The sequence below is a fragment of the Ostrea edulis genome, chromosome 6, assembly GCF_947568905.1.
Source record: "Ostrea edulis chromosome 6, xbOstEdul1.1, whole genome shotgun sequence".
Classification (NCBI taxonomy): Eukaryota; Metazoa; Mollusca; class Bivalvia; order Ostreida; family Ostreidae; genus Ostrea; species Ostrea edulis.
In genome coordinates this window covers 15990578-16005992 of record NC_079169.1, presented here as the reverse complement: position 1 = coordinate 16005992, position 15415 = coordinate 15990578, and the positions used below count along the sequence as shown (strand labels likewise).

The window sequence follows — 15415 nt, the reverse complement described above, 5'->3', positions numbered from 1 at the left end:
AGTCGATAGGGAACATCTTCATCCCATGGGTAGTCCATATGTATGATATGGTGACCGTAGGTGGAAAGGATAACGCTTTAGAGCCCGGAAACCATATTGCTACTTCGATGTCCAGTGCACTTGACCTTTGACCTTTTGACCCCAAAATCGATAGGGAACATCTTCATCCCATGGGTAGTCCATATATATGATATGGTGACGGTAGGTGGAAAGGATAATGCTTTAGAGCCCGGAAACCATTGCGTCTACAGACGGACGGACAGACAGACGGACAACCCGATTCCAGTATACCCCCCCGCAACTTGTTGCGGGGGGTATAATAAACATATGCAAACCTAAACCAAACTAGTCAGCCACATAATTATTAGTTAATGAATAGTAAACATATTACACATAAAAATGACATGATTGAATAAGAAATTAATTCTTAATCCAGACATGATATTCACAAGTGTACACAAATCTCTGATTAATTTGTTGCAAAATCCCCAACTGTGATTGTCTGACACTGGTCATGAGAAAACATTGCATTACTCATAACTAGTCTGCATCATAATCCGTACAGAAAACAGTGCATTACTCGTAACCTGAGTCTGCATCATAATCCGTACAGAAAACAGTGCATTACTCATAACTAGTCTGCATCATAATCCGTACAGTAAACAGTGCATTACTCGTAACCTGAGTCTGCATCATAATCCGTACAGAAAACAGTGCATTACTCGTAACCTGAGTCTGCATCATAATCCGTACAGAAAACAGTGCATTACTCGTAACTAGTCTGCATCATAATCCGTACAGAAAACAGTGCATTACTCGTAACCTGAGTCTGCATCATAATCCGTACAGAAAACAGTGCATTACTCGTAACTAGTCTGCATCATAATCCGTACAGAAAACAGTGCATTACTCGTAACCTGAGTCTGCATCATAATCCGTACAGAAAACAGTGCATTACTCATAACTAGTCTGCATCATAATCCGTACAGAAAACAGTGCATTACTCGTAACTAGTCTGCATCATAATCCGTACAGAAAACAGTGCATTACTCGTAACCTGAGTCTGCATCATAATCCGTACAGAAAACAGTGCATTACTCATAACTAGTCTGCATCATAATCCGTACAGTAAACAGTGCATTACTCGTAACCTGAGTCTGCATCATAATCCGTACAGAAAACAGTGCATTACTCGTAACCTTAGTCTGCATCATAATCCGTACAGAAAACAGTGCATTACTCGTAACTAGTCTGCATCATAATCCGTACAGAAAACAGTGCATTACTCGTAACCTGAGTCTGCATCATAATCCGTACAGAAAACAGTGCATTACTCGTAACTAGTCTGCATCATAATCCGTACAGAAAACAGTGCATTACTCGTAACTAGTCTGCATCATAATCCGTACAGAAAACAGTGCATTACTCGTAACTAGTCTGCATCATAATCCGTACAGAAAACAGTGCATTACTCGTAACCTGAGTCTGCATCATAATCCGTACAGAAAACAGTGCATTACTCGTAACCTGAGTCTGCATCATAATCCGTACAGAAAACAGTGCATTACTCGTAACTAGTCTGCATCATAATCCGTACAGAAAACAGTGCATTACTCGTAACCTGAGTCTGCATCATAATCCGTACAGAAAACAGTGCATTACTCATAACTAGTCTGCATCATAATCCGTACAGAAAACAGTGCATTACTCGTAACTAGTCTGCATCATAATCCGTACAGAAAACAGTGCATTACTCGTAACCTGAGTCTGCATCATAATCCGTACAGAAAACAGTGCATTACTCATAACTAGTCTGCATCATAATCCGTACAGTAAACAGTGCATTACTCGTAACCTGAGTCTGCATCATAATCCGTACAGAAAACAGTGCATTACTCGTAACCTTAGTCTGCATCATAATCCGTACAGAAAACAGTGCATTACTCGTAACTAGTCTGCATCATAATCCGTACAGAAAACAGTGCATTACTCGTAACCTGAGTCTGCATCATAATCCGTACAGAAAACAGTGCATTACTCGTAACTAGTCTGCATCATAATCCGTACAGAAAACAGTGCATTACTCGTAACTAGTCTGCATCATAATCCGTACAGAAAACAGTGCATTACTCGTAACTAGTCTGCATCATAATCCGTACAGAAAACAGTGCATTACTCGTAACCTGAGTCTGCATCATAATCCGTACAGAAAACAGTGCATTACTCGTAACCTGAGTCTGCATCATAATCCGTACAGAAAACAGTGCATTACTCGTAACTAGTCTGCATCATAATCCGTACAGAAAACAGTGCATTACTCGTAACCTGAGTCTGCATCATAATCCGTACAGAAAACAGTGCATTACTCATAACTAGTCTGCATCATAATCCGTACAGTAAACAGTGCATTACTCGTAACCTGAGTCTGCATCATAATCCGTACAGAAAACAGTGCATTACTCGTAACTTGAGTCTGCATCATAATCCGTACAGAAAACAGTGCATTACTCGTAACTAGTCTGCATCATAATCCGTACAGAAAACAGTGCATTACTCGTAACCTGAGTCTGCATCATAATCCGTACAGAAAACAGTGCATTACTCGTAACTAGTCTGCATCATAATCCGTACAGAAAACAGTGCATTACTCGTAACCTGAGTCTGCATCATAATCCGTACAGAAAACAGTGCATTACTCGTAACCTGAGTCTGCATCATAATCCGTACAGAAAACAGTGCATTACTCGTAACCTGAGTCTGCATCATAATCCGTACAGAAAACAGTGCATTACTCGTAACCTGAGTCTGCATCATAATCCGTACAGAAAACAGTGCATTACTCGTAACCTGAGTCTGCATCATAATCCGTACAAGGTCACCGTATAAATTATCTTCCTTTCGTGTCAAATCAAAACAGACCAAATATAGTGGTTAGTGGATTGCACTGCTGCAAGCAGCAAATAAATCCAACAAAAGAAGGGTTATGTAATGAAATGCATACATCTATAATAATCAATACTTTACATATCAGTGTAAAATTACAGATTCCAGACTTGCTACAACAGCATGATGATGGTCTTCAGAGGGGATTTTGTTACACAGTGCTCAGACATGAGATGGGACGATACCCAGGCAGTAGATATCACATCCCGAGCAAAACAATGTTGTAATACAACACAAAAGCTAAATTATCCAACACTGAAAAGTACTAAATTACTAAAACCAACACATCACATGTGTAATAAACAAAATTTGTAAATTCCAAAGTTCCAGCATACAAAAGCTAAGATCACCGTGACACCCACATCTAACCTTTTTGTCCAAGTTCAGTCTAAAGAAGAGTCCATTAGTCTCAAAATGGGTCTCTAGTCTATCTACGATCAGGGTCATCTTTGTGTGATTCCGTTTGATGATGACATCGTGCCACTGACTGTCGTCCAATAAGCTACCCCCCGTTTGTTGAGTCAATCCACGCTTCAACTGTGTCGACCCTTTTACAATAGTATGTGAAAAAGTCAAAGCACAACAACAGAGGCGATATCAATGAGGGAAAAGAACACCAATTAGTGCTCTTGTACAAAATTCATTTAAATGAAATGAGTATTGGCACCTCAACAAAATATTGCAGAAGAGAAAAAACAAACCATGGAAGTTAAAAAATATACCTAGATCAATGCTGAACAGTAAGTTTCCTCTATGAAGCTGCAGAGCAATGAAATCTCCCTGGTTTCCATCTGCATACAGTAACACTCCATTCTGGTTGCTGGTTTTGAAGCGGAATTTAATCTGATCGGCAGTGGTACTGGGCGGGGGATTTAGCGCTGACAAATCATAATGGATATAACCCTCACCACTAAAGCGAGCCACGTCAGGAGCTGAAAAAGTGTACAGTTAATGAAAGATTGCATCACAAAGCTCTCCTGAAAAATAGTTAATTAAAGATTACATTGTAAAGCTCCCCGGAAAAATATAGGACAACTGTAGCATTAGAAGCTAAGTTACTTCCAACTAATGAACTACATACATTCCATCTGATGATGAAGTGAATGTCTATTGAACACATACGAATCTTTGATAGAAACTAAGTCAAACCCACTGTAAGGACAGCCGTAGATTTCCACTCGCAGAGAAATGATTTCCACCCATCGCTGGGGGTGGAATCTGACGTATCGCCCCATCACAGGGTACTTCAGAACTCTGGTTTCTGTCTTTTCGGAATTTTGATTTCCAATAAACATCTGTTAAAAGAGTGAAGAAATTATAATTTTTCATACTTTAATCAATAATACAAAGCACTTCATTTACATTAATCATTATCACGGTTGAAACCAAAGTACAGAACTTATAGATGTGCAAATATTCCAGTTTCGAGATACGTCAGAGTTACTTCCCTTTGGGGAACTCTTCTACATAGTAAGGCAAGAAACAATTTGTTTACACGCGGGAGTGGGACAAATATTCATCACAGCGTAAGTGAATGTGCTCAGCAAGTTCAAATTTGAATGATACACAAACTAGGTAAATGATACGTATTCATGGAGTATTTAGATACATGGTATTCTTATTGTATCACGTTATTTTGTTGGTTTTAAAGGGACTGGTTCACGATTTTTGAACAAAATATTTTTTATTTTTTATGTTAAATATTAAAAGTATAACTCATTTAATGTTGACAGCCAAAATTTTGATCTTCTGAATGCAAGAATAAAAGCAATATGTTAGGGCTGTTCCATTAAAACATATGAGGTACCCGGGGACGGCAATTAAAAAAAAATCTATGGGTGCTTGTCATTGGTAGAAAATTGCATATATGGTGGGTACCTAATGCCAGAAAACTTCATCTGTGGGTGGTTGTTTTGATAAAATCTTTATTTTTTACCGAAACTGAGAGGAATGCAACAAGAGAAGGGAAGGGTTGAAAGTAGAATGTGAAACAAACGCCATTTTCTGTCTTCATTTTATCTCGGTCGATGAGGTTCCGCGATCCGGTTATCGTTTCCAGTTTGACTCTAAAATTATAGCGACCGGAAATTAGGATTATCTCCCTTGTCCAAAATGGAAAACGAAACGTGCTCCTGGTCCATTGAAAAGGTTTTTGTTTTTTCTAGCTGCAATAATGTAGCCCTATCCAATTTTTTTTTATTCTGACGTTTTCGGGATGAGGCTACAATTCCATAGGATCTCCGTAATGGTGCAAAATAATTTTATGAATAACCGATAATAAACTCTGCACTGTGTATTAGTCCCAAATGTTGTTTACAGTTACACTACCAACTTTGTGCTCGGGCATGTCTAATAAAGGTGTTTTTTATTAAATATAATGTACAGCATGCACAATTCTTCGTCTGCTCTGCCATGCTTGTTATCGCGAAATCTCGTAGGTGGATCTAATGAAAAAGCTAAACATCGACAATCAGCGCGAAAATGTAGTTACTTGAGCCACTTCGACAAAGAAAGGAAAATCATATTGTTGCAGAAAGAATTTACACTCTGCTGTTCAGTTTTTAACTTGATATTAAATTCAAACCTTTTCAATACCGACGAAATAGCTTTCGCCTCCATACTTGTCCATTGATGTAAATACTACCTTATATGACATATGCAAATGACTTGACAATCGGAAGTTGAAACTTCAGTACATCAAACATGGCGCACAAATATGAATCGAGAAATTGGAATTTATCGAAATTGTTGAAAACAGTAGAATAGAGCCTCACAAATCTTAAGTTGCAGGTTGTAAATTTATATATTGACTAAGAAACATAGAATATCATTTTATTTACGTAAAGAGACACATTTTCTTGTTTTTTAATACTCAAAATACTAGTCAATTTTAAAACTTTTAATAGTTGTTTTTGAACATTTACAATACTAGACTTTTTATGAACAGGTAGACTTATAAAATTAATTTAGTTCATCATGTTTAAGAAAGACCGTCTTGATAAAATAAATTGATGGTTCTATGATCAAGCTTCATTGATGGCCAGTTATTTGAATGGTGATGAGACCCAAGATACTCTTCTCTTTACTATGATGCTTGGGAACATCTGAAAATAGACCTCTATACAGGGGTTATAAATAGTCATTCATACATATTGAATTTAAAGAAAAAGTGTATTTCACATTTATTTCACTTCTATGGGTGGTGCCGCACTATCTAAAATTGCTTCTGTGAGTGGTCCCTCATTACATTTTTATGCTTCTATGGGTGGTTACCCAAATTTTAAAGTGCCTTCCCCGGGTACCTCATATGTTTTAATGGAACAGCCCTTAGCCTTAAATCTGTGTTTTGTAAACAAAGACTCGAGTCTTTTGATGTATACAAACAAACCAGATTTTGTAATATAAAGCATCTTAATTTTGCATAGTCACAAATTTTAGCTTTCAGATGACACATTTTACCCTAAAAATGCTGAAAATGTGAAAGATATAATAAACTTAGATCGATATCCATTTCTTTTGAAAATTTTGTAAACAATAACATACCGCAATCTTTGTTTACAAAACAAATAATAAACTCTCTAAAATGAGCATCTGTGATAATGTATAACGTTAATGTTTATGTGAATTCTTTTAAACACATTAGACAGTATATTTTGATCATTAAAAGTGAGAAAGAAAATTTTGGGAAAAATGGTCAGTCCCTTTAAGTACCATATATAGGATAATATTTGCAAATATGCCATTGTTTTTATGTTTCCACTTTTGTAAAACATTTCTTTTGATAGTATATTGTATTTCCCACATTTACATACTTAATGAGAAGCCGGTTTTAATACATTGTATCATCTTCTTTACTGACTGCAGGTCCACTCTGCCCCACTTAGGCACTCATAGTTCTACTAAATGTACCTCCTAAACAGAAGAGTTCGTATCTCGAAACTGGCGTATTGCTTTATAATTTCTAAAATAAAATTATAATTAACAGCTTGAATCGATGATTATCTGACGAAACACGATTCCTTTTTAAACATCGGGCAAGATCTATGATTAATAAACTTTATTGCCAACATGATTTGCAAGAAAGTCTATTAGAGTCCATCTCATTTGATATCTCTCATCAATTACCTCTCTAATGCCAAATTCATTTGTATAATATCTCCACGTAATGGCATCGTTGGAGAATGCAAACATATATTCGCTGACATATTCTCCTGATCCCTGTCGACCCTGAGTTTGAAGTTTTGTGATGACGTATTCTCGTCCTAAATCCACAGCAAGCCATTGACTGGCATCCTGGACTTTAGCCGTCCAAGCACCTAAAAATAATCAGTCTAAATATTATAGTCTAGAATGTTTGATCACCATTTTTACACATTAAAGACTGCTGGTTGACTAAGCTTTTTACAAAAATAAAATTAGGAATTTTAATCGAATTTAATTAAGATATCAATACAAGTATCATGCAGTTTTTGGAAACATTTCATCAACATTTGATCCCGACCTTATACAGTAAAACACACTTATAATGAACATGCTTATTATGAATTCATGCTTATTACGAAGTGATATTCATTCCCCCATGAGAGGATAATAATGAAAATTTTATTGGATATGACAAAGCTTGCATTGGTTATAACGAACTGTTTTTCACTGGCCCTGGAGATTTGTTATAAGTATGTAAAACTGTATTCTAGGACTGATAGGAGGCTGCCTTAAAGATCCATATCTTACAAACCTGCTTGTTCATCTAGTCTGCCTTTAGCAGGACCTCTGTTGCTGTGAGAGGATGATGCGGTAAATGCACTGTCTGGAATTCTACGACCATTGTTTACACCTAAACCTACGGGGGCTCCTTCAGGGCAATCAGAGTCTCGATATGGTGTTGCTGAAAGAAAATTGTTGATCAATGAAGTTTTAATGAAGCAGTCACAACTATAAACACTGGAATTCTGACCACATAAAACATTTACTCGAGTATTGCTACTTCCTTTTGAAAGTATTGACATTTTGCACTTTCACAAAATTCTACACGGCAGTGTTCGAAATTAACCATAGACCAATAGACCGAGTCTATGTCAAATGACACCGGTCTATGCCAATTGTAATAGACCAAATTGTCTATGCCGATTTTCTAGATTTAAAGCAAAAGAGTTATCCCAAAAGTCGACGTCTGATAAATGTTATGAGGAAAGGAGGACATTGTTACGGAAATGGAAAGAAAATATGCTTTCTAAGTATACATTAGAAGTAAATAATAATGTTTTGAATTTGTGTTATTTTTTTTTCAATGTTGCAGTCTATGACAATTCGATGAGGTCTATGTCATCTTATTTTGGCATAGACCCGTGGTCTATACCAAGTTTTGAACCAATTTCGAACACTGTACACGGGTGATGTGTGTTTAAGTCTGACATTAAGACTGGAAATGATACAGATCTGAGAATTTCTTGTTGTACAACATATACAGACACAAACTATAGCATTGCTTATAAGCTAACTTGACAACAGTCTGAACAATCGTACAGTATACATGTAAGTTCAAACTTCCCTCTCTAGTTATTACTTTCTGTTAAAACTGCATTTTTAACTAAGAAAGTTAAATTCTAAACTTTTCAATTTCATATCATTGTACATATCTCCTACTTTCCATCCATTTCAGATTTCTCTGGTGTATTATTCCTGCTTAGTAATAATATCAATTAATTAATGTATTGAAGAAAAAAAACCAAACAAAGACATTGTCATTAAAAGCGAGGGGGTGGGGTGGGGGGGGGGGGGATTGGAGTTAGCTCGGGCAGCTACGTGCCTGATACAGCTACATATACATTAAATAAAAACAGCTGAAAAGAAACTGCAAGCAATATCTACCTTCTAGAATATATACTTTTTAATTTAATTTGTGTGTATATATCTACCAGAATATCTACAAATATAATTAACGAGAATTTCTATATGATCCAAAGACATCTTTAGAGTGGGAAAGTTGATCATGGAATACAATTAAAAGATAATCAGAACCAGCATGGATGCATAGTCCAGTCCCCCAGTGTCTTAATGCACGTTACGGAAGTTAGAGGCATAAAAACTCAGGTGTATGAATAGAAGAATAGAATAGAATATGATTTATTTCCAAATTAGTACACAACAACTCTACATGTAATAATAGTAAAGGTAGTATAAGTACATATGATTAACTCCACTGTAATGCAAAAGATACCACGGGACGGTGCATTGGTACTAGATCAACATGTCATGTTTATAATGAGTGCATATGTGCAATATGGTTTCATATGGTTCACACATAATATACAGTAATACTAGTAGTATGAGCTTAGACAATGTACATAACATGAGACATTACTTGATGTAATATATGTAAGTTACCACCGTGTATCCTAATGCAAAACAGTCAGAAATGCACACCGGAAGAAAATAATAACAATATATGTAATGACACATAATAATAGTAATAGGCACGTAGTACAAGTACATATGATTGAATGTAATGCAAAAGATACCACGGGACGGTGCATTGGTACTAAGTCAACATGTCATGTTTACAAGGAGTGCATAATTATGTATAAACATATTGGTTTGAACTTTCACCACCTGTATGTGTACACACATCATAAAGTTTTAACTGTTCATTGCACATATATGGTTTTATGATTAGAAAATCAAGTCTTGTAGTAGTTTGTAAATTAATTTCCAAATATTTCATTTCCGGAATTTTTGCAAAATGACGCCATTTTTTGAAGTTTACACACCTGTACAGGTGAAAATATTTACCCGAGGAATAAAAAGCGTTATACACCAATCAAAAACAATATTAGAAACATTATTCATACTTACAATCTCTTTGGTAACAATTAACTATCGAACAAAGTGATAATATAAAAGCAAAAACACCGTTCAGTCGCCCCATTGCGACTGTGTTTTGAACAGCGGCTCTTCCTGTCACGTGATCAATGATTCACACAAGTTTGGCGGTGCAGGTGTCAGTTTCTTATTATATAGAAGTTTATTTATTTTTCCTAATTCATATATCAAATCAATGTATATTACCAAATAATAGTATATTGATATATATATATATATATATATATATATATATTACAATTAATATTTCATCATGCAAATTATAAACTTAACATGTACGTGTTAAAACTACATTACTATCAATAATGATATGAAGGGGGGGGGGGGGGGGGGGGGGGGGGGGGCTATATAGCTAGTTAATATATATAAAGGCGCGCAATACGCAATTTATTATCCATCAGTTAAAAACGTAGACTTCTACTGTTTTACTGTTTAAAATAATTTGTCATAGGGATCGTTTAGATTTATAAGAAACTTATTATATGGGTTTTTCGGGGGTGGGGGTGGGGGTGGGGTGTTGCAACCTATTCTCTTTAGAGAAGTGGAGAGGCTACTCTCGACTTCTCTAAAGAGAATAGGGTGCAACCCAGAGGATACCTTTAAAAAATTAGGATTGCAGACCACATAATGATACCATTTTTGTTTAAAATATTCAACCTTTTAAGGTGGTATTCAACTCCGTATGGATCCCCTCCAGATTATTCCTATTGACTTCCGGTAACCCCACCCCCTGTATTTTTAAAACATATTGGCATACAATCATGTTCAATGCCTTGGGTATCGTTAGTGACTTAATCAAGACAATACTGATAATGGTAAGAAAACGCGCTCTTTTTCGAAGATTAAAAACAGTTATAGAAAACAAATAGAGAACATAGAACATATTTTATTTTCCAATCAAGGGCCCTCAAGGGGCAGCATGAAAATATATACAAATACTGTGCATATACAAGTAAAGAAAGAAGTTATTACACATTTTATATAGTTACATACAAATACAGTGTTATACATTGTTATATATATACATGTATATGTAAAGCACAGAAATAGCAATGAACTCTTAAATGAACATAACTGCCCTAAGTGAAGAAAAATTTAATGTAAAGCACAGAAATTGGATACCCACTTCCGCCCCTACCTGGGGTTGAAACTCACGACCTGCGGAACCAAGTCTCCTAGCAGCATGTAATCAGCGCGCTAGACCGCTCGACCATCTAGGCAAGTCAATAAACTTACTTTCGATGACGATGGAAATATATATATATATATATATATAGAGAGAGAGAGAGAGAGAGAGAGAGAGAGAGAGAGAGAGAAACAAGAGGCTCACGGGCCTTAAGTATCAGTCACATAGTAATCATGCATTTTAGTTTTCTCAAATATATATGGGAGTTGAGAAGATTTTCTAAGATCAATTATACATTTTCATTATGTGGCCATATTGGCCCCGCTCTAGGGCCTGAACCCTTGACCCAGGGGCCATGAATTTTTACAATTTAGGTAGAGAGCTTCATGAACATCATAATTATGCATTTACAAGTAGAGAAGATTTTCTAAGATCAATTATACATTTTCATTATATGACCATATTGGCCTCACCCTGGGACCTGAACCCCTGACCCAGGGGCCATAAATTTCACAATTTTGATAGAGGGCTTCACGAGCATCATAACCATGCATTTAGTTTTTCTCAAATATGTGCATTCCAGTAGAGAAGAACATTTTCTTAAGGGTGTTTGGGGACCGCCTTGAGGCCCCTAGTGGGTCCAAGGCGTCGAAGCCCCCAGAAGCTCCTGGGTTTTACAGATTTTGTATAGGGCTTGAAATATGTCTCCTATGTATCCATTTTTACTATTTTCTTTCATTTTTAAAAATTAAATGACGCGAATCTCAATGGATTTTGAAAAAATGCAAGTTTTCCCAATAAAAGTAATTCAATATAACAAAATATTTTGTCATTTATTTATCCGAGAATGGAAGAAATTATTGCTTCTTTTATCGTTTACATTTTTTCTAAACAAGAGACCACGATTTACCTTAGATAAGAAAATGTAAGGGGGGCTGCACCCCCTTAAATCCACTGAATGTATGACCATATTGGTCCTGCCGTAGGACCTGAACCCCTGACCCCGGGACCATGAATCTCACAATTTTAGTAGAGGGCTTCATGGATATTACGAGGGCTGTTCGATATGTAATGTGTATTGTACCACAGCGCGATAACGCTTTGCTCTATTCAATACCTTTCCAACGGTATAAACACGAGCCTTCAGCTCCACATGGTTTTAAACTTATAGTCATTTCAATAGAGCTCGTCGTTCACCACTTGTAAAAATAAGATTTCTGTCAGATGGATACCGCATATATTGACAGATGACCAAAAACTATTTCGAACCAGTAAGAAAAATTGGAAACAAAATAAGGCTAACTAAACACGGTAGAAGGCCTGTAGTTGCCAAAAGAACCATAAGCACAAAGAAGGTTCTTTATTGCATATTTTTCTCATCTGATGGTATAGCTGTACAAATTCTGGTGCCGAAGGGCAATTTAAGTGTTACAGGTTGGTATTACCGAGATGTTACACTAAAAAACCTCGAGAAATATTATCATAAACGACGCCCTGTGTCGATCACATACATCTGAACATGTGAAGCAATTTTTGAAGTCGGAGAAGGTTACCGTCTTGCCACACCCACCATACTCTCCAGATCTAGCCCCATGCGACTTTTTCCTTTTTCCAAAACTTACTTGAAAAGTTCTTATCTGGTCGTCGTTAAAAGTCCCGACAAGCCCTTGGCTCATCCATCAGTCAGTGCCTCAGAGGTCTACCTAAATCAGCGTACCGTGACGCATTTCAGAAATGGATTCAGAGATTGAAATTATGTATTTCAAACCGCGGAGAATACTTTAAAGGGATGTAATGTTCATTTCACTATTTGAGTCGAATGCTTTTGAGATATCGTACAATACACATTATATCAAATAACCCTCGTACACTACATCGATCGTCATAATGGTTGACTTCTTTTTAAAACATGAATGAAAATATAGATATGAGTAATATTTGTTTATTCATTTCAAATATTGCATACTTGCATGGGTAGCTCAATACGTTAGCACGTTAACTGCTGAACTATAGATCACGGGTTCGAGATCAGCGGGAGTTTTGGAAATTTCCCCCCAGATTGCTCTCTACTAAAACTGCATTTTTTTACTAAATAAAATAAATTTGAAAGTTTTCAATTTCAAAATATTGTTGTATGCAAGGTGAAGATAACGAACAGTGATCAATCTCATAACTCCTACAAGCAATACAAAATAGATAGTTGGGCAAACACGGACCCCTGGACACACCAGAGGTGGGATCAGGTGCCTAGGAGGAGTAAGCATCCCCTGTTGACCGGTCACACCCGCCGTGAGCCCCATATCCTGATCAGGCAAACGGAGTCATCCTCAGTCAAAATCAGTGTGCCAAGAACGGTTTAACAATCGGTATGAAACACGTCAGACAGCATTTGACCCAATGCGAGGTTGTATTGACGAACTAGATCGTTATAACGACCATAGAATTTGCGAAATGCTGACTTCAATGTATATATCCTCCACTTTTCATCCAAATCAAATTTCTCTGGTGTAGCATTTCATGTAGATTTATATCATACCATCATTAGATAAAAAGTGACAAAAGAGTGATTTTATACTTACTGTAGTTTAAAATCTCCATTTGATAGGAGGCCCATCAAAAAGGGGGAATGAGATGAGATCCCATCTCTAAAAGGGGAATGAGATGAGATCCCAACTCTCCCTAAATCTGTCCCTTGTATAATGTCACTTGAAAACAAGAAAGAGTGCATTAAGCTCAGTACGAGTATATGTATGCATTTAGTTTGCAAATAGATTAAAGATTTACTTGGATAAAATTATCAATCCTGATCAAACTGGCTTCATTTCTAACAGGTATATAGGAGAAAATACTCGACTAATTTATTAATCCTAGGAGAAAATACTCGACTAATTTATGATATTATGCAGTATACTGAAGAAGAAGAAATCCCAGGTCTTTTACTACTTATTGACTTTGAGAAAGCCTTCGATACCCTCTCATGGAATTTTATACAAAAGACCTTAACTTATTTTAAGTTTGGACCTGATATTCATAAATGGGTGAAATTATTCATCACAACATCATATCTACTATTAACCAAGGTGGCAATCTCTCAGCATCTTTCAACATTCAAAGAGGATGTAGACAAGGTGATCCTTTATCACCTTATATTTTTTCTTCTTTGTACAGAAATTTTAGCTATACAAATAAGAGAAAATGAAAGTATTAAAGGTATAACTATAAATAATAATGGAAAGAAAATTTCACAACTAGCCGATGATACATCAATTATACTTGATGGTAGCAAGGAATCTCTTCTAGAAACAATAAAAGTATTGCGGCACTTCTCTGAAATGTCAGGACTAAAAGTTAATTTTTCAAAAACCAATACAGTATGGATTGGATAAAAAAAAATATAGTCAGGACACCCTTTCTAAGGACTTTCATCCGAATTGGGGGACTTGTACGTTTACTCTACTTGGAATTAATTTTGATGTAGAGTTACAGAACATGTCTAAACTAAATTATTAGCCAAAGATAAGCAGAATAAAATCAATCTTAAATCAATGGGAGAAAAGACATTTGACACCAATAGCAAAAATTACTGTTATCAAAACTCTAGTCTTGCCTCTATTAAATCATATTTTATGGCAATTCCAAATCCCGATGACAGCTATTGTAAAGAATTAGATAAACTATTCTGTTCTTTCTTGTTGAACCATTCTCAACATAGAATTAAAAAATAGGTAATTGTAAAGCAATATGAGGATGGTGGGTTAAAATGATCAATGTAAATGCTTTTATAGCCTCTTTAAAATTGTTTTGGATGAGACAACTCCTATTTTCAGATAGGGGTTTGCATAATTTCATACCAAAATTTAGATCTGAATAAAGTTACATGTGGAATAGAATAGATAAAAAAAAATAAAGACATCGCTGAAAAACAAAATCCATTTACAGTAACAACAGATACAATTCTAACTTTCTTGTGGGTAGGAAAGCATTTCTTAATAAATCCATGTTTCACAATGATATTGAATACCTTAATGACCTTATTGATGAAGAGGGTTTGTTCCTGACTTATGAATCTGTAACATTTATCCAAAAGTGAAAATTAATTTTTTAGAATATATGAGTGTCATAAATGCTATTAAAGCATGGATGAAAAAAGTCACGTTTGATAAGAAATTAATTAAATTAACAAACCCTCTGATTATGTCGAGTATGTACACTCTTCTAGGATGCAAAAAATTAAGACAATTTTATACTCTTCTCAATCAAAACTGCACAGAACCTACTGGTAAAAGAAAATGGAATGAAATATATGAATTAAACGACACAAAATGGAAAATGATTTTCAGATTGCCCCTTAAAGTTACAAGTAATTGTAAACTGCAATGGTTTCAATATAGAATTCTGAACAAAATTTTGGCTTCAGACTCATACTTATTCAAAATCAAAATTAGAGATGATAAGAATTGTACATTC

The 15415-nt window shown here is 35.8% G+C and overlaps 1 protein-coding gene across 1 annotated transcript in view; it reads right to left on the bottom strand.

Annotated features, from left to right (window-relative positions):
- The window catches only part of LOC125647011 (neurexin-4-like), a 35089-nt gene extending 25164 nt beyond the window's left edge, over positions 1-9925 (bottom strand). The window contains exons 1-6 of the mRNA XM_056141804.1: positions 9796-9925; positions 7679-7828; positions 7069-7259; positions 4097-4238; positions 3666-3875; positions 3313-3491 (exon numbers count right to left, since the gene is read on the bottom strand). Of these exons, the coding sequence (XP_055997779.1) occupies positions 3313-3491; positions 3666-3875; positions 4097-4238; positions 7069-7259; positions 7679-7828; positions 9796-9868 (945 nt within the window). The 5' untranslated portion in view covers positions 9869-9925. The remainder of the gene's footprint in view (positions 1-3312; positions 3492-3665; positions 3876-4096; positions 4239-7068; positions 7260-7678; positions 7829-9795) is intronic.
- Between the last annotated feature and the right edge of the window lie 5490 nt (positions 9926-15415).